The sequence below is a fragment of the Pteronotus mesoamericanus genome, unplaced genomic scaffold (assembly GCF_021234165.1).
Source record: "Pteronotus mesoamericanus isolate MK-2021 breed Mesoamerican mustached bat unplaced genomic scaffold, CSHL_Meso_final scaffold_31, whole genome shotgun sequence".
Taxonomy (NCBI): domain Eukaryota; kingdom Metazoa; phylum Chordata; class Mammalia; order Chiroptera; family Mormoopidae; genus Pteronotus; species Pteronotus mesoamericanus.
The window spans coordinates 30,523,943-30,544,893 of record NW_026555312.1 but is presented as its reverse complement, the minus strand read 5'-3'; the positions used below and the strand labels follow the sequence as shown (position 1 = coordinate 30,544,893).

Below are 20,951 nucleotides of genomic sequence, written 5' to 3'. Positions count from 1 at the left end.
CAGTGGAAGGCCTGAATGGTACAAAAAGGCCAGGGTAAGGGGAAATTCCTACAGCTTGACTGCATGAGCTGGGATATTGACCTTTTCCAGCCTTCAGACTGGAACTGAAACATTGGCAATTCCAGGATCTCGAGCCTGCTGGTCTTCAAACTGGAACTACACAATGGGCTTTCCTGGGTCTCCAGCTTGTTGACTGCAGATCTCAAGACTTGTTAACCTCCATAATCATGTAAGCCAATTTCTTAAAGTAAATCTACTTCTCTTTATATATATGGTTGGAGACAGAGCCAACAACCTATTGGTTCTGCTTCTCTGGACCCTAATACAAACCTTTAGTTTAGTGTGCTATGGAGGAAGTGATGAAACTATGAAAGAAAGATGTAAATTGTCTAAATGAAGGGTCTTGCCAGTATAAAACTGTAAGTATCTTGATTGTCAGATGGTGTCTTTTCTAGTTTTTTCTGCCACAGTACCTAATATTGAACTTTTATAGAGTGGGCTTGTTCAATGGGAAGATTATTTCATAGTCTTTGTAAAATATTTTCAAATCAAAGAAAAAAGTGAAAATCAATCATTAAAATACATCATATCAAAATTAAGGCTAAATGTGCCAGAACAACTTTGCCCACGAAACATGTGCTAATGAATGTATGATGCCATCTACCGCAAAGAATAGTTTTATAAACTTCAAGAACCTCTCTCCAAATACATGAAAAATGGAGGAGACAGGAGAATTAGTTCTAAAGCATACCCCTTGCAACTGTTACTTTAAAAATGCTTCTTATTATTTTAATCTAATAAAGAAATTGAACACTTCTAACCTATTGAATTATGTTAAGGTTTGCTCTGTTTTGTTTTTTTTTAATCTAATTTTGGAACATAAAATGCTATGTACTATAAATTACAAAACTTTTTAAAACTCTAATTCCTAATATTTAAAGATTATTTGGGTGCTTTAAAATTTTTCACCCCAAAATACACTATATTTAAACTATATCTAAAGGTGAGATCTTAACCTACTATTAACCATTTCGTTAACTAAAAACCTTAACTCTTTCCTGCACACACAGACCAAAACTACTTTGTGGTGAGACCAACGGCTAGATTTCACTGTTTTGATTCACATATGTTACTTCACATGGGCTTGACTGGTTGGAAGAACTGACTATTTTTTAAACTGCTGAAAACTCCATCTAAATCTTTAACGGATCAACTCAATAAAACAAAATAGTTGTATAACAAGAAAAATAAGAAATTTCAAATAAGTTTTGTTTCAATATTACAGAGCTTTCTTGTATGAGATTAAATAGCAACTATCAAAGCCCAGAACTTTTCCCAATTTTAATTTAATTAAGTTTCTGGATCTCACTCCCAGACTGAAATGGTAGACACACTTTCTTTTCATTCCTTTCTACTACCCTTTGGTGTCTTTCTAGCTTTCCAAGAGAGGGTAAATAGTTTAAAAACATGCCCAAATATGAATAAAAATTATATTTAATTAATAATTATTATTATTCACTTTTAAGAAAAGTTTGTAAGTATGAATAGATAGAAATACCACAGGCATAGCCAACTCAGTACAACTGATTAAAACTATTTTTTTTTTAGTACTATTGTTGTTTATGAGTTTGGAAATAGCTCATTTATTTCAGTTAGGTGCAATCTATAAGGAAGGAAAATGTCTTCCTTTTCACTAAAATATCTCAGACCAAAAACACTTGGAAACTTTACAAATGCTAAAAAGACATACAGTAAGGTCACTGCTGTCAGTGTGTGCTGGGCCACCAACAGGAATCAATCCAATCAGAAGGAAAAAGCACTTGACTGGAAAATAACTGGATTTAAATTCATTTCCTAAGGGAATAAGTCTTCAAATGAATTAATCCATGTTGACATTATTCAACACTAATCTAGAAGTTCATCAGACCAGTATTTCTTAATGCTACAAAACTTTGTTCACAGAAAACCTATTATGTATCAGGGCAATGAGATTTCAAATACTGGAATATATATATATTCCAAATAATAAGAGAAAATTCTTATTTATCTTCCAGACACTGTAATAAGGAAGCACTTCACTTATGTTAACTAGTTTAATTCTCAAACCAGCCCTAAGGAGTGGGCACAGAGAAGTAAAGTTATTTCCCTGTGGTCACAGTTAATAAATGATAAATATTGGGTGTTTCTAATTCAACACTAGAGTTCAGTAAGAAAAAGTGTGAACAGTATTTGTCCCAGGCACCAATAAGGAAGCATCAACCTTTCTAGTCCCCATATAAGCAACCTGAGTTAGAGGAATAGATTAAAAGAGTTAGCTATGGCACCATGGGAGTGGTGCAGCTGTCCCTGACTGTGGGAGAGGGCAAGAACCCAAACCTGTTCTCAGCATAGCCACACAACTCCCATCCAGCTTAGATGAATAAAAATGTGAATTGATGGGGAAATGTTTGAAAGCTGAACGTTGCGAAAACTTTTTCAGGACACCTGAAAAACTGACAGTAAAGCATTTTTTTCCCTAGGCCAACAATAAGCAATTTTGCACTTATGAATGTCAGTCAAACTCCACATTTATTTTATAGAAGACTGATTTTCTCTGTACAGTTAACTTTTCAATGGACCTTTTGTATACCCAAGTAATACAAAAAGAATATAAGTTATGTATGACATACATTATTAAATTGCTATAATATTTAAATGTTCACTTAGAAAATACAGTAACTAATACACTGCTGAAATTAAAGAAAAAATATAGTGATAAGTCATGCTTAAGAGATTGATTTTTCTAAGAAAGATTTTTTTTATGCATTACTGATTTTGTTTTTCATGTACTACATAAATTTTGAGGTTTAGATAGCTAACCATTCTCATAAAAAAGAATCTAAGAATCTACGAGGTTTAAAGAGCCAGTGGACAAGTAAGAATTAAATATACAATGGAAAAAGCAAAAATGAATAAATAAAATGAACAACTCTTCTTCTTTAAGAACAGCATGAATGTATATCCACAAACAACAAGACCGGTCAGACCCCTGGAGTACACAAAAACTTTTTAGCCTTTTTTCACATCCATTTTTGTGTTGGCAAGTACAAAAGAAATAGGAAATGGCTTTTACCATCAGGAAAATCCCTACCGCCCTAGCTCTTTCAGGGCTATAAAGAGTTCTCTCTGGAGACATGAAAGCAAAACTGCCTTCTCCATGTTACAAGTGGAGGCAAAGGGCACTAAACTATATATGCCAGGACCTAGGGGCCTTTCATGGAGAACTTGAAGTGGGACTACAGAGTGATGAACCTAAGTTCCAGGTGCTATACATAATAAGTCAGAGTCATTACTTTATGTTCATAACTTCTATGTCACCAATTATGTTATGATTAAGATATTAATTAAATGTGTGACCTGTAAAAATATAAAGGTTTATAATAGCTTCTGCAGAATGATCATATGAGAGCTAAATAACAGAATCTTTAAATTCTTTCAAACTAGGAAATTCCATAATTTTATGAATGATTTCAAACCTGCGTGCAAGCTGGAAGCATTTTATCCTTATTTTATCATTTGTTCATAGTGCACAATAATTTCACCCATAATTTGGCCTGATTGGCACTTAATTCAGAATCCTTGAAAATATTCTGAATTTTCTTTAATTGACTATCTCATCTAATCCTCACTATCATCTTTTGAAGTAAGCGCACTTAATATTTTCTTTTTACAGTTGAGGAAACAGAATCCCAGAACAGTTAACTTGTTCAAAGTCATAGCTATTAACTGTTAGGGCTTTACAGCACTTTTAACTAATTTTTAAATATCAGACAATAGCTTAGGTGTTTGGCCCTTAAGGCTTTAAAAAAGTCACTTCAGAACCTTTAAGACCTTTTAAGACTAAAAATCATAATGACTTAACTACATATATAGTTGTATTTGTATACATACCTCACTAAAAAGGCTTCCATTAACGTATGAAATCCAGAGTTTCCAGAAGTTAGGCAGCTGACTTAACACAAGCTTGGTCAATTTTTCAACAAATGTTACTCGGTGGGGTGGTTTGTATCTCCATGCTAAGAGGGGACAAGAATAAAATACAATGAATATACTTTTGAGTCAGGAATAAAAATCCCTTTAAACATACTGCCGCTCCCCCATCCAAAAATGTGTTCCACTTTGGCTGCAGAGCTTTATTATGCTGAAAAACCATTATTTCATTCTTTATATCATACTTACAACGTCTGCCTGCGCAGAACACACTCTCACCAGAGGCCCCAGTTTTCTCATGGGGCATGAAAGGCAGGGGAGGGGATGACAAGTCAGGAGGGCACAGCCACAGGAGCAAGGAGAACTTCATAGAGGAGGATGCTTTGGCTTTTCAACCTTGTTGTCTTCAAGATGCTATGTATCTCTTTAAAAAGTCATGCCTTCAAACAACTATGTAAGGCAATACTAATATCAATTTATTAGAACTCCCACTATACATGCTTATGTGGTGAAAATTCAGTAAGTCAAGTTATCACAAAGGAACATATTCAAACACAATCATGGAATGAATTCTTCCCATAACACAGAAATTTAAGAAGCAGAATCATGTAATAAATAACTACTCCTATAACAAAGAAATTTATGGGAAAAAATAAAAATATCAAAGCCTCTTGGGCTACATGTAATTTAATGCAGTTACTGTAGTATGTGGGAAATAAGATCTTATAGAATTCTTACAGGAAGAATAAATCCATGGGAATAAAAACAAACATAGTAATTCAGTGAGTGTGAGTTACTTTCCCATCTCTTCTACCTTTCTTTATCACACTGGTTCCTGCTTCTCTTCCTGCCATGCCCTGCTTCCTGGCCCTGTTGTTCTGCTTCAGAGCCTTGGACAGGGGCAGGCAGAGGCTTCCTCACTGGCCAATTTCATAGGACTCATGAGGAGCCCTTCTGGGGTCAACTTCTAACTTCTATTTAGCAACTTCAAAGCAGGTCAAAAAAGGGAACTTTCATTAATTCCTCTATTAACTGCTAGCTTCCTTTAAAAATACTCCCAGGCAAAAATACCACACTCATACCATTGTAAAGTTGAAATATCATTAGGTCGATCCATCATTATGTGGGGGACCATCTACATAAGTGCAGAAAAGAAATTTTTGGGTCCAAGAATACATAAAATTGTGGTTTTAATAGGCATTATTAAATTGGCCTCTAAGGGATTATTTACACACCCACAAACAACAGATAAAGGTTATAGCTTCCTTATAATCTCAGCAATGAACAAACAGAACATATAAAACCCAAAACAACACTGGCAGTTTTTGCCAAACTAGTATCATATTATAGTGTTACAATGTCTTTTTAGTTTTTATTATGACTGAGGTTGAGTACCTATTTAAATGCTTAAGAGCCATTCAGACTTCCTTTTTTTGGCTTGCTGAGCCTCTTTATTTATTGGGCATGTCAGTCCTTTGTCTATGTTATGAGTTGTGAGGAGAAGCTTTAAAGTCAGTTGCCCTATGAGAAGGACATGGTTCTTTATTTAGGAGCATACTTTAAACTGGTACTTGTTTATCCTGCCAACATTTACTGAATGCCCACTGTGTGCTAAATCTGTGGCTGCACTCCAAGGTCTGTCTATGATGCTCGGCACAAATACTGAACAGGGCAGGTCTCCCCCTTCACAGAGCCTGCAATTAAATGGAGAGCCAATGAAAGGAGTCCTAATGGTAATGTGATATGAATCTAGTGAGATAAGAGGTATATTTCATCTAAGACAGAGCTGAACCAAACACTAACTGCTTTTGAAATGGCAGGTAGCACACTACATAGCATAGGTCATTGCTGATGTGTCCTGGGCCAATGACAAGGTAAATACAGAACTGGAAAATCTAAAAACTGAAAAAGCATCAAAAGACCTGTCTCACATAGTAGCAAGTAGACTCTTACATGGCTTATTCCCCAAAATTAATGTTTCAAGAGATCTGAGCTCTTCCATTCAGCTATGTCCTTATTGAGAGAAATTAATATGGTATCCCTACCTCATATATTCTTTGCAGGGCTTGTTTTAAATTAAAGTGAAAGCAACCTAATTTAAGCCCAAGTCCCCATTGGCTCTGAAGTTCGTTGGACAAGCTCTCTGTGTAGTCTGGCCTAGTTCACTACACATCCATGTATTCTACATACACATACATATATTCAACATTTACACTGGTGATGGTCTCAAAGACATCATGGTCTCAAAGTCTGTCATAGAGAATGCCTGCACTCCAAAGAAAAATAGGAAACACTGCATTTTCACCAATTTAAAAGAAAAATTCTTTTTGAAAATCACAGAATAAATGAACAGAAAGTACTTAGTTACTTTCATTAAATCCATCAGCTAGTAAGTATTCTAATTTAAATGGTTTTATGATAGAAGTATTACACAATTTTAAATAAAACATAACAAGCCAATTCCAAGAGGCTTCCAATAAGATTCCTTCAGCTGAATCTTTTTATGGCACACTAGTAAGTAAAATTACTTTTTTTGGAGTATTAATATAGCTAGTAAATGATATTGCCAGATAATCATACTGAGCTGTAAGTTCTTCAATTACTTAATGTGCTAGCATTCAATCATTAAGGTTCTTGGAAAACAGATAGGCTCTTGCAGCCTCTTGCCCACTGACAGTGAACAATTCTTAGTCTTGTGTTTCATTTGATCTTTTTATTATTAGTGGATTCTTTATACCTATGTATTTATATATGTAATGAGAATCCTTCTCCCACCCTGCTATTTCCTTCTAAGTCTACTTCATTCAAATTCTGATCATTAAAACTGAAAAATGATTTTGGGTTTTCTTTTCTTAATGAATTCAACATGTAATAATTAATTCCCACATGTTATATCACTGACGGAGTAACTTCAACAGTTATTTCCTAAGACTGATGAAAAAACCTAAGGGGATATGGCAGGAATGTCCAAATTTTTTTCCAACAGAAATTAGAAGTATGTAGGCTTATGAATTTTGCTTTGATCCCAAAGAACAGGTTTCTTCAACTTTATTCACACTTATGTTTTACTATAAGCAATTCTTCATAATGTTTCAATTTCAAGTACTTAAATTAGGGAAAATATATTAGGGAAAACTTGAATTATTTTACTTCCACTTCTAGCCATGTTGGAGTAACAACAATTGGGTTTAACCTCCAGTCATAAATAATTAGAAAACTGGGAGGAAAACATATAAGCAACTGTTTTGAGACAGTGAACAAGAAGACAGAGAAACATGGTGAGTCCACATTTGCCCTGGCTTTCTGCCTGCAGACAATTTGTAGACAACAGAAGCAAAGGGAGGAGGAACCTAAAAGCTCAGTGGCCTTTCTGAGTTGGAAAGATGAATTTCAAGGAGGTGGAGATGAATGGGAAATGCAGGGAAAAAATCTGCAAAGTAGGGAGAAGCTACAAAGAAAATAAGCTAGGAAAATCTGTATAAGAGTCTTAAGTCTTTACTTAAAGAAGACTTACATAGGCTGTATAGGTCATATATATATTGTGTAATGTCAAGATCCCCAGAGATCACACAGGGCAGGGAGACTTCCTAGCTCTAAACAGCCTGAGAGAATAGTTCCTACCAATTACCTGGGTCATTCGGTGGAGATGCATGAGACTATGCCTCAACAGTATGGCTGAAGTATTGCTAGAATGAAGGCAACTCTAGACCTTCTCTAGCAAAATTGACAAGACTTGAATGGATCAAACTTACTGTAAGTAACTGATAAAACTAAGTTCAGCACTCTTTAAACCAAGGTAACAAAACCCAGAGACTCGACACTGTATATTTACAGTGTCTGGGAAACAATAAAAAAAGAAAAAGAAAAAGAAAATATGAGCCTTGACAAAAGGCAGAAAAATGTGAACCATAACCAGAAACCAAGAGAAAAACCAGTCATTAGTAAAAGATCTAGAAATAACAGATACAGAATTAACCAATAACAGCAATGTAAATTTAAAGAAAAACATGAAAATAATGAAACGAAAGATAGAGATGAAAATACAGTATGTGAAAATTTTAGTCAGATACTGCTGATAAAAGATTAGAGAAGTTGAAAGCACAATAATGACACTACAATGAAATACAGAGTAGAGTAGGGGACAGAGCCTGAGTGACCTATGGGGTAATCTACTGGTACACACATGTAACTGGAGTCCCAGAAAAGGAAGCAGAATAGAAAAGTATTTGAGAAGACATCGGCCAAAAATTGTTCAACTTTGATGAAAATTTTCATAATTTGATAAAACAGATCCAAGAAGCCTGACAAAACCTAGACAGGATAACTCTGAACTGTTCAAGGTGATATAATTCATTACAGTAGACTTCAAGTATAATTTTTAATTTATTTAAGCCTGTTAGCACGTCTACTGATGGTAGTAAATTACATAACAACAGGGAAGCCACAAGGCAGAGAGTGTTTAGACCTGACATTATTCTACTAATTAAAGGAAGGAAGTATTTTTTGAAAAACTCTGGTGGGCTGCACTCCAGGGTCAGGCTCTGGGTATGTATGCTGAGAGGGTGACACTGTAGCAAAGCAGGCAGAAGCAAACAGTTCTGTTCTTCCATTGTTTGGTGAGCTGGGTGGAGAATGTGCACAGGACAAGAAGAAGGAAAGTCAATAGTTACGGAAACTTTTCATTTAGTACTAATGAATCCTCTAATTTTAAAGTGTTCTTCTTATAATGTACATTCATATTTATTAATGAAACCTTAAAAAATTCCCTATTTCATTACTGGTAAGAATAACATGAAACATTTCCAAATAGACTTTAGAGGTATTTGAATTTAATATAAAGTATTTCTATTACTCTTCTTGTATTTCTTACTTCTATTGTTGAGGTTAGAAATACCAGTGACTAAGAGTGTCTAATTGGTGCATGAATGAATTATAATCAATACATTTTAAATCTCATATAAACTACAGGTAAATATCAACATTAGCAAGTTAAACGTAACACAGTTATCATTTGAGATGCTTTGTCTCATAAAAAAAGACCAGCAATTAATTTATGACCAACAATAAATCATTCTTTCTAAACCAAATTTAAAAATTCATCAAAAAGATGTCTTTCTCTGTACTGAGTACAGAAATTACTTTTGTTGCAAAATTTATCTTGAAGTTCTCACATAATTTTTTCTGACTTTTTAAAAATTAAACCACAGAAAAAATAAAACTAGACTTTAACTGAATATGTTGAATAAACACTGACCTGTGGCCAATGACTTATTAAATCAAACAGCATGCGTTTAATGTATAATTTAAAATGTTTTAAATTATTTAAATTTAATTGCTGAGTAGTTACTTAGTAAGTAGAAGAGATGATAGTTGGTAATATTTAGCAGTAGTAACAGAACTAATTATGGAAACATCCAAGAGAAAAATGTTTAAAATTACACAAGTACAAATTTAAAAGACAAAGTGGGGATAGAGGGACATACTGTCATCTCGACTAGACTGGAAGCTGCTGCGCCTCTTCAGTGATGCTGTCTGACTAAGATGGCCCATCACTGAGGGACGTACATCATTATCTGGATCCACCATGGGAATGTGCAGACCTGGCATGCCTGGAAAAGAGAGGTTACATCCCTGTAGGTTCTGTATATTCATACTTGATTTAAAGGATTGTTTCACTGAGTTATTTCTCACTCAACTTTTCCACTCTTTTACATAAAGCATTTACTAAGTAAAATAAAATATACTTCCTTTAAACAGCTTTTAAAAGTCATGATGAATTTGGAGGCTTAATACAGAGATGTAACAAATCATGGAGTGAAACTTCTGTATCATTTTAGAATGAATGTTCAGCAAAACTGGGGAGGGATGTCCCAGAAACATAAATATCAGTATGAGAATCATTTTTTGAAAAACTACTTGGAACTTGGAAAGGAACTCACAGAGGTCTGATTCTTTTAATGGTTCAGAGCACAAATCTTTGACTTCTCCCTTAAAGCTCAAATCCCTCAATCTCATTTCTTTCTTTCTTTGGGATGTGGGATTTGCTTCCCTATTTCAATGCCAAAAAACTAGTTTGGATCCTTTTCACCTCACACTGTTAATATGCAAGAGGCCTAACATGTCACCATTATTAAAAAATTCTCTTTTTGTCCTAGATTGGTATCACTGAAATAGTTTTTTTTTTTTAATTTAATCTGTATTATATTTTTTTTCCATTACCGTTTAGTCCCCTATACTCCCCTCTCCCAGGAATCACTATACTGTTGTCCATGTCCATGTCCATGAGTTCTTTTTCCTTTTTGCTCAATCCCTCCACCCCTCAACCTCCCCCAGCCAAGTCTCTCCTCAGAATATTCCAAAATACCCTCAGAATTCCAACCCAAATTATCTATCCTAAGAACCAGGAAATATTTTTTCCAAAATGAGTATCAAGAGCTATTAGAAATGGAATCACATGCTGCTAAGTTAGTAAGACATTCGTTTTAAGTAGCAAAATTTGCCCTTCAGTCTTCAAAGATTTTCAAAACAAGCTGATTTCAATAAACATTTACAGAGTATTTACCATGCCTATGCTCACTTAAATATTCTTCCTATAAAAATATATCTTATATTTCCTGCCTTATTTCTTAACCTATCTGAAAGGCTTTACTCATTCTTCTTCTCCATCCACTTAAATTCTCATCCTTAAAAATGCAACTTGAATTATAGCTGCTGCATGAAGTATTGCCTATGAAGTCAGAATGCTATCCTTTTAGGGATAAGGATTAAATATTGTATCTCTGTCCACAGTCATTGGACATTCTATGGATAACTCCCTCAATATACACATAGTGGCTGATACTAAATTATTTAATAAAAAACCCTATTCCTTGTTTTTTTAAGTTAATGTATTATTAAAAGCTTATAGATTTGTTTTCAGGTGGAACAAATAAAACACATTTACAAAATAATTTATGTTACTGACAAAGAAGGCTATTCAATAACACTAAACAATTATTTACTGAACACCTCTTATCTGCCAAGAACTGTACAGACCCTGGGGATAAGATGATGAATAAAAGATAAGGCCCTGCTCTCAAGGTGTTTACATCCAGGTGGTGAAAGCAGAAAATAAAATAATAAATAAATAAATAAATACAATGCAATAAAAAATGCTATGGAGAGCCTGTTTCATAGGCTCCTCCTAGCATAAGCCATTTAACGTGATATAATATGAGGTATCTCCTTGTATCCCCACAGATTTCTGTCAAACCAGGTATACTTCACAGAAATAGAAATTAAGTCATGTGACAGATTTTTTTTTTTTTAGTGGAACAGAATTAATTTTATTGAAGAACTTTAACTGTATTTCAACTACTGTGCTAATACTTTATTTATATATATTTCTACTTTGGAAAATATAGTACCTAAGATAATATTTATATAACTGACTTTTAAGAAAACAAGATAATTGTAACTCAGAGTAAGAAAATACAAGCAATGAAAAAATACTTTTTTATAACTGAATTTTTCTACATTATAGAGGAAGTCATGCGTGGAAGCTTTAATAGTTTAGGTTATTTTCCTCAGAGTTTATATCATTGGCACTGCTATTTGTAGAACTGAGGAAGTTAATATCAAAATTATCAATTTTCTGAAACATCTTAAAAACATAAAGGGGCTTGAACTTAATATCACATTAAACATTTACATAAAAATGTATATTAAAAGGTACAAGAAGAGAATGCTTTAATTTAAAATGTTACATGTTATTCTTGAAGGTTTCAAAACTATACACTTTTGGATAAAAAGGAAAAAATTCCTAGTTTCCTACAAATACGCTATATAGCATTCCTACAAAAAAAAACAAAAACAATTATCATTGTTTAAGTAAATCCTCAGAAAAAATTTTTCTGTATAACTTAAGTTTACAACTTAAATTTAAATGGTTTAAATATAAGGTATTTATGCAGTTCAAGTAACTCAAATTCTGAAACTGCTAAAGATTGATTTATCTTTCCCTGTATTAAGAATATGATTTTCTTCCATTAGAAACCACAGCATAATTCTCTATAATATCAGGAAAAGAAAGTTTAACATGAACTAATTTCTTAATTAGTAATGTCAAATTACCAGCACGTATGTCACAGCAGCAGGAAGCTAGAACAGCATACCCACCCTCGGGAGTAACCAGCATCTGGAACACATCTGCAAGATGTATTTTTGCAGACTGACCAGAAGATAGCGCTTCAGCATTGCACACAAAAGCACAAGCCCAGCAAACTAAACAGTGGGCATTAACTCAGAAATGCATTTTTCTCCCTACCATTTTGCATCATTTTCTGTCTAAAAAACATTCTTACAATGAGTTATTTTACATGAAATTGATAGGAGTATCCTTTAAGAGGAAATTAATGAAAACATCTTAAATCTCAGTTTTCAGAAATTATTTACTCAGAAGTACATTAACAAAAAACTTGATTACCATCAAGTATATTAAAAAAAACCTTGAGGATTCTGAAATACCATTTAAACTTAAATTACATGACTTGGTATTTCTACTCCACAAAAGAATTATAAATATCAAGTGGTTTTGATGATGATAAAGCATTACTAAAAAGAATTTAAAAAAAAATGAAGTCAAAACAATTTATGTAACAAAATCAGCAAAAAGTTTTAAAATATCTTACAAGAAATTAATGTATATTCTCTTGTTTAACCTCACAATATGATAGGAATATCTCCTGATGTATTTAAGAGAAATATATGTATATTATACAAAAACAGATAGTTATGAATAATTATAAAGTTTCATAATATCATGCTCTGATTTATGTGCAGATCATATGCAAGTGAAAACGATATTACTTAGTATATTTTTGCTGAAAACCTCAATTATCTGCCCTTCAATATCCAGCTGAGGATAGTGTTCAACTGTATACACACACTTCAGTTTTTTCATTAGAATGTTAGCTTGCAATGGGAGTTTTGCAAATGACAGACTAAAGTATTTGTAAAACTGCATTTTCATTTTGTCTTCCACAAACTTAATGCTGCATTAATGAGTTACATGAAGTCATTTTTTAGACAGTTAATTTTCTCTGGAAATAAACTGTTTCTATGATTTTTTTCTAGATGGAAATTTTTTAAAAGCCTTTTATCAACTAGGATCACAACCTTTCTGCCTTCATTTGTGCTAACACTAATTGTTCCCTGTATTTGAAACTAGGGCAGGGTTTAATTCTGCACATAATTCTCATGGTTATGCAATTGGTATGGGGTTTTGCAGTGAGCTTATGGAATCATAATAGGCCTATGCGTTATCACCTGTAAAAATAAGTGCTTCAAACTATGGAATTCTTAAAGTCTTTTTTAGCTGTAAAATTCTGATTCTATTATATGAAGTTTAAATGTGAAACTTTAAATGACCACTGAGAACATAATGGAAACTGTGCTTATTCTGCTCATTATTGCTACAATTTAGGACACTTATTAATGGTGTCATCTAAACACACAGAAAGTCTGCCTCTACACCAAGAGCACATGGGAAAATTAATCCTTAAAAGAGCAAATCAAGAATATATTAAAGGCAACCAACAAATAATAAAAATTTCATCAGAATTTCATATTTTTTCTTATGAACCTTACAGCTTAAATATTTTAAAGGCACTTAAGCAGAGTAACCAATAAATATACTCAGATAAATTAGTGCTTTTAAGATCACAATTACTTGGCAATAATCCCAAAGTTATCTGAGAGGTATAACTACTCGATAAAGACTATTCTAGAGACAAACTGCAAATATAAATACACCAAAGAGAATAAGAAACCATCACTATAGTACTTGTAGAATAAAATAATACAAACAAAATTCTAGAGTAGATTCAGGTATAGTTCTACCTTCTAAATTTCACAAACTAGTGTTTGAGTTACAATTTTACCAATATATCAAAGAAGATATATACCTTATCTACAGATGCTTGAAAGAAGCATCTTGGAAGAAAAGCTCCTTTAAACATTTAAAATTAAAAAATAAAGACTGTTTCTTAATTACTGACAATCAAGAGTAGTATTTTGATTCTCCAGTTAAATAAAGCTTCTATAATATGCTACCAGCATTCTCAAAAGGACTTTTTTTTCTAATTATGAATATACTGGAGTAAATTAAGATCAAAAACAAACAAAATTATAAAAATCATTCATGGATTTAATACTATATAAACAGAACAGAAATTTTGTTTTAATATGAAAAAAACAGAAAATCTGTTTTCAGAAGTTGCAGAAATTTTCTTCACAATGCTAATAAAACAATCCTAGTCGTTTCACTAAAAGATTAAAAGCTGCAGTACATAAATAAATGTTTAAAGTGTTTCATTTTCTAAGAGAAAATAAACAATCAATTTTTTACAATTTGCTATTAACAAATTGAAATGTTTGCTATTTTTTTCCCAACTGTGAGATTTTTTACTAGATAAGAAATCTTCAAATCTATGCTAACCTATGTATCTAAAAAGGGTTTACATTAAAACTCTGTTTTCTTACCAAAAACTGATAAGAACTTTAAGAAGGCTTTTTAGAGAATGCTTATCATACCTAGTATTCCATAAGACTTCCAGGAAAACTTATCATGTATCAGTTAAATCCTTTCAACTCAAAATGTGCAAGTTTTCCCTATTTTAAATGAAAAGTAGTCAATATTGGTTTAACAGAGCCTATATAACATAAAGGGCAGAAGAGACCTTTCTTCAGGGAAGCAAATGTGGAACCAGGTGAATAAATTCACTATATTTTCTCATCCTTCGTGCCTCTTACAAGTTTTCTCACAGTCTACAGTAGTGTGGGGAACACTGGTCTATAGCCCGAACTCTCAGAAGGGCAGCTGACTTCCTTACTGCCCTTAAACACCTTTGAACACATTTTCCTGAGCACAGCAGGCCCTTGTCCCCTGTGCAGCTCGACCACCCACTGTTGCTTGTTGACCAAACACGAGGGGCCAGGAGCCTCCACAGACACAGGCAGGATGGGATTCCTTTCAAGCACAACACACAGAAGAATTTCAATGCCAAAGCTGGGGGGCAGGGGTGAGTATATCAAGGCAGAATTACAAATTCCTTATGAATTAGACCTGTGTCAACAGATAAAAATGTTCTTTTTGATCTTATGCTTCTATATATAAAGTTCCTACAGGAGCATTTCCTCAATTTAAAGGGGATCATTTAATCAAATTAAACAAAGGGAGACATATTTAACATATCTTACTTTACTTTTTAGGGTGTCAGAATTGTCCTTAACAGGTTCCAGGTTATGTTTCTAACATAACATCATTCACGACAACAGCTGAAAAATTAAAAACTATTTTAAAAGCAAAACTACAGGTGTGAACTTTGAAGAAGCACATATTTGCTAACATTGGCTATCTAAGCACCTATCCAGCTTACATGTAAGCTGGATAGGTGAATAAGCAAAACAAAATTATTTATTAATTATAATACTACGCCTTTATAGCAATATATATATATACACGTATATATAAAGATTTAAGTAAAGAAAATATGCTCAAGATATATAATAGAATTATTAACAAAATGAGAGAATACATAATTAAAATATTTGTAATAGTGAATATTTTAAATTACCAGTTAACGTTAGCAGTCAATGTGTGCGCACAACAGTCACTGTCAAAATTTTTTTTCTCTTAAGGAAGGGTACATGGTTTGGACACGAAATGGCTCCCAGCCACAAGAAGTCCTCTTCCAGATATACAGTAAGCAAGACAGGAGAGAAGGGCCAGCTGCTAGGATAACAGTGAAAAGGTCTTTGACATAAGCCTGTTGGCCTGTCTGATCTAACAAAGATACACAGCTCATTCATTATTAGGTGAATAGAATCTAGTATAAAACAGAAGAGACAAGGAAAGAGAACTTAATCCAACTCTCTTCTATGATATTCGACAGCTGTTATTTTACTATACGTGATCTGCAAACAAGTGCTATGGTATTCATAAAGTAAATCAAACTCCAGGTTACTGACTTTTTTGAAAAAACTGCTTAAAGTACCAACATTAATTACTAGCCTTAAATTTAATTTGAAAGCTAAAATTGTAATTTCAATTAAATTTAAAAACAAATCTATACTCTTTATGTATAAACCTGCTGATCTGTATTTAGGTAATTGAAACTGCTTACATAAACTTAGTATTATTTATAATCAATAGTGACAATTTCTAAAAGTATGCATCAACAATTCTAATAGTAAACAATTAATTGTAAAGTTAATTCATGGAACAATGAATATCACCTGGGTTTTGTTTCTTTTCTCTCTCTCTGAAAAAAACAAACAAACAAAACGACAAAAGGGAAAAGAAAATCAGACTACCACTTTGCTGGAGAAATTTTTTTTTTCACTGCAATCATTAACTGGTACTTTTCTTCTACTTCAACTCTCCTGAATCTACTTTCTTCGATATATACGCCTCATAGCTTGTAAGTCTTAAAGCAAATAAAATCCTACTAGAAGCATTTAGCTTTTCATCTTCCAAAGTAAATTTAAAAAATACTTTGGTTACAACACACAAAAGAACAAGTGTGCAGATAAAGCTGGGGTTGAGTAATCTACACTGGAGAAGACTTAGATGCAGGGAGAAGGTAAAAATAAAGTTAATGTCTCATTATCGGTTCTTGCTGCAGGTGTGCCTTTCCTTTTTTTCCTTTTAAAATCGACTTCTATAACTCTGGGCTCATACTGTTCTGATAAACATTCAGGAGAGAAACTATTTTTAAATCTTCAGAAAATAAACTTCATCTAAACACCTTCCTAATGTACAACTTCATTATATATAACAACTTTAAAATAGAAAATATAATTTTATTAAAATGTTAATGTGTATAAAAACACATTTTTACTATCTTTTTAACTATGGAGATATTTTTATAGTCCCATAGACAATCTGATGAATCTTCTGCCAGCTTTTTAACAGAGGTTGAAATTTAATCTCATGTACAGTAAGTGTAACTAACCCTGAATTATTATAATACCAGAATTATATTCATTAATACCTTATTAATTCAAAACAAACCATAAGTTATGTACATAAAGGTAAAAAATATAAAAAATGCAGTTTGGTTAAATTGTGTAAATTCACAAAATTATACATACATTATAAAATATAATTTATGCATGCATTTTATGAGCTTTTGAATTGAAAATATATACAGCTTTTTTTATACTTTCAGGTCACTGGATAAACATTTTTATTTCAGCAAGTAGTTAATCTAATAATTTACTCAACGTTCGAAATAATTAAAATAGTAGGTATTTAGTCCAGCCTTTAAAATACTCTCATTATTTTTTTCTACAATAAATCCACATTAACATGATTCAGAAAAAGCCTTTCTGGTGTGACATATATATAAGTTTTCAAAGAAAACCTGAACTACATATGAATGTATTCCTTTCTGTTGTGTGACTATTTTAAAAATCTCTTGCTTGCTTAAGTTATTGCTCCTACTCTAATGATCCCAATGTGCTCCATTCTAATATGTCCTTTTGGAAAGTCCTAATTGAGTACATATCTGAAAGAAGGGAATAATTACTCTGTGAGCAGGCTGAAATCTTTTCCCTCAAATTATTAAATATAGCCAACATATATTTTAAGGGTTAAACTCATTTTCAGAACAAAGAAGAAAACACCTTTGAAGTCTACCTTTAAAAGTCCTCTTTGGGAATGTCAGTAGGGGGTTAACCAAAGGCTTTTCCTGGCAAGAAACCTTAAGAATTAGTCTAATTTTGGGCCTGTTTCATAGGAATTTTAAGGGAAAAATGGCACTTCTTATAAGCTGGTGAAAGTTTTCCGTGTGCAACAATTTAGGACACAGGGCTGGTAGAGAACAGAGGACGAGAAGCAAAATGGTTAATTGGTTCAGGCTGGAAAAAGAAAAAAATCACTCTTCCATTAGTATTTAAGTTCTCAAGATGAGTTTTTAAAATGTTATAATCTTTATTTCCTATCTTTATGTCTCCTTAGAAAAATCAAAATATCACATTTGGGCTACAGAGAGGTAGGCCACAGAAGAGGAAATGAGGAAATTTGGAGATAAATGACAAAGTGAGTTTAAGGTGCAATGATACTCTCCTGTTCTTGTGTCCTAGTATTTTTAACATAAAAAGATACCACCCTCTTAGTTCAGTATGTTATCACTATAAAAATTGTAATCCAGAGAAAGATCTAATGCAGTGTTCATAAGAATATCAACCTTATGATGACCTCTGCTGACAAATGTTTCATATATAAAAGAACCATTCCTAGAAAAGGTAACTTTTTAGTGTAGAACTGTTGTCTCTGAAAAATCTATCACCATCCTTGCTCACAATATTTTTCTCTGGAGACCAAAGAATAAATACAGTTAACATTTTTCCCCAAAACCACCATGTAAAGGACTTTAAGACTCAAAAAAATTCATGTTAATTAAACATATGCTTAAAGATCAGCTTTACTTAAAAAGACAGAAAGAAACCATTTCCTGTCTGCTATATTTATAGTCTACTGATTTAAATTTGTATTTTATTTCACGAGACTGTCTCAATTCTCAACTATTGTTCTGCCTGTGGGTTTGCTTAAAAAATCACAACTACTTTTCTTTCCAGTGCTAAAAGTCTCAGCACAGATTATAACACAAGAATTTACAACTCATTTTTTTACATTTAGAATGCAACTTTCATTTTGAAAATAGGTTCCTGAGAATACCTGAATAAAAACAATGAAGCTTTATAACCAAGTGCTAGGTAAAATATAAGCATTGTCATCATTAAGTTCATCATATTCAGAAATCCTGTTTGCTGGAAATACTTGCTCTAACAATAGGATACAGAAAGGTCTTGTGGAACTTGCTGTCCTGCCTCCCTGACTGAGACGAAGTACACGCTGGTGGGATGAGGAGAAATCAGAACCACTCACTAGTTCTGCCACTAGTCAGGACATGAAGAAGCTGGATTGTTACCTGGCTTCCCTTGAGATATCCTTCTCACATGCAAAAGGGATCTAAAGTCACCAATTAAACATCAGTTAAGAACAGACAATTTCCCAGGTTTCTTCCACATATAAAAGGTCATAATTATGAAAAGACGTCCAATAGAAAGTCCAAATGGTATTTAGGAGTTTTTCCCCAATATTACCTTGTATTTATGTTAGATACAATATAATTAGGGTACTCATAAATATCAATTAAGAGTCTTTAATGAACAACTCATTGTAGATTATATAAAAGAAACATTGTGCTTATTCCCAGCAAACTTATAATTAAGGTAAATAATTAATATTTGTATATGTTTATACATATATACATATGCCTCTACTATATAGTACAGTTACATTACCTATATAAATATAGATAAGTTTATATTAAATAACGAACATGTAACCAATGACACATGCATGCATTAATGATGAAAACCAGAAAAGTGCAAAGTGGCCAAAGTAAACCATGTTTTACACATGGCAAATTCTTGTATTCTAGGAAACAACTCTTCTGCCTACCTCTATGTCAGATTTTATATCATGTGCCTTGGCACTGAGAATCACTTAAAAAGCCATGGTATTAATATATCCAGATCCTGAAGATATTAAACTGTCTTGAAATTCGAGAATTGAATATTTGATATTATTAAAAAATTGATAATATTTTACATAATGATAATGGTGTTTTGGTTAGAGTTATTTTTAATACAGGTGGGTTGTGATTAATTTATTGTTTATCATCACCTGAGGACATACCTATTGCTTTTAGAGAGAGAGGAAGGGAGGGAAGGAGAGAGAAGGGGAGAGAAACAGCTATCAGCTGCCCCTTTATTGTCCCTGACCAGCCTGAATCTGCAACCTAGGCATGTGCTCCAACCCACAACCATTTAATTTATAGGACAACGCTCCAATCAACACTGCCCGGGACATGGTTCAAGTTTTTAAAGAACATATTTACCTTTTAAAATTACATGATGAAATTAGTATAAATGATGATGTGGCCTGCTTCAAAAATAATTCAGGGCAAGGGAGGGAGTAAAAAAATGAGGGTATAGATAAGATCAGCTATGAGTTGATAATTTTTGAAACACGGGAGGTTATTATATTACCCTTTCTGCTTTAAAGTATGTAAAAAAACTGATGTGAGCTCAAAACAGCATATAAATCTTCCAATTAAAAAGCTCCTATATGTTAGGATTACCCATGTTGTTTGTATTGGTAGTGTCTGCTGACAGGATAAAAAAAGAGGACACAGGTAAGCATGTTTTGCTGAATGTCAAGGAAAATTAAAATATAACCTATAAAAACATCTGACTAATGAATTTAGGAAATTTATATTGTCGTGTAATGAAACTCTGTAAGGTAAATTCAAAGGACTGTAAATTGTTTTTTACTTCCTAATCAAAGGACCAACTTATGAGAATAACTTTAGGTAAAATCTGTCACTAACAAATGAATTTATTATACATTCTTTTAATTATTTCACAAGTGATGAGCAAGTTTTGTGGCAAGCTTGGTCAGAATAAATTTAAAAAGTAGGGCTCCAGTTTCATATAAGCTATTTTCATTTTTTTCCCCAGAAATACTGATTGTAAGCAGTTTTGTATTAATACATATAGCAAAACATAACATCAAGATAATGGGGGAAAAAAATTAGGTAATTATCTCTCCATTTATCTTCAAGAAAAAAATCAGACCTTTGGCAATATTGGTTAGCAGATAGTTTGTATGGATATGACAATAAGATATATGCAATTTCTAACCTGAATTAGTCTCTATGTTGCCCTCAAAATATATGCATATCCCCCAAACTCAAATATTTTCAAAATCAAATTATACAGTCAGATTGTTTCTTAGAAGCTAAGTAGGAAAATCCTTTATCAGACCATGTATCTTGTTTGTTATCTGGAGCATATCATCACTGTATTAGAAGAGTAGGGAATGAAGTGACATTTATTGAAAACCAACTAGGTTTCTGGACTACTACTTC

At 32.8% G+C, this 20,951-nt stretch overlaps 1 protein-coding gene across 2 annotated transcripts in view; it reads right to left on the bottom strand.

Moving 5' to 3' along the window:
• Window positions 1-20,951, bottom strand: part of EXOC2 (exocyst complex component 2) — a 256,076-nt gene that overhangs the window by 93,391 nt on the left and 141,734 nt on the right. For both annotated transcript variants that reach the window (XM_054591988.1, XM_054591989.1), the window contains exons 12-13: window positions 9,453-9,578; window positions 3,931-4,055 (exon numbers count right to left, since the gene is read on the bottom strand). In XM_054591988.1, the coding sequence (XP_054447963.1) occupies window positions 3,931-4,055; window positions 9,453-9,578 (251 nt within the window). The remainder of the gene's footprint in view (window positions 1-3,930; window positions 4,056-9,452; window positions 9,579-20,951) is intronic.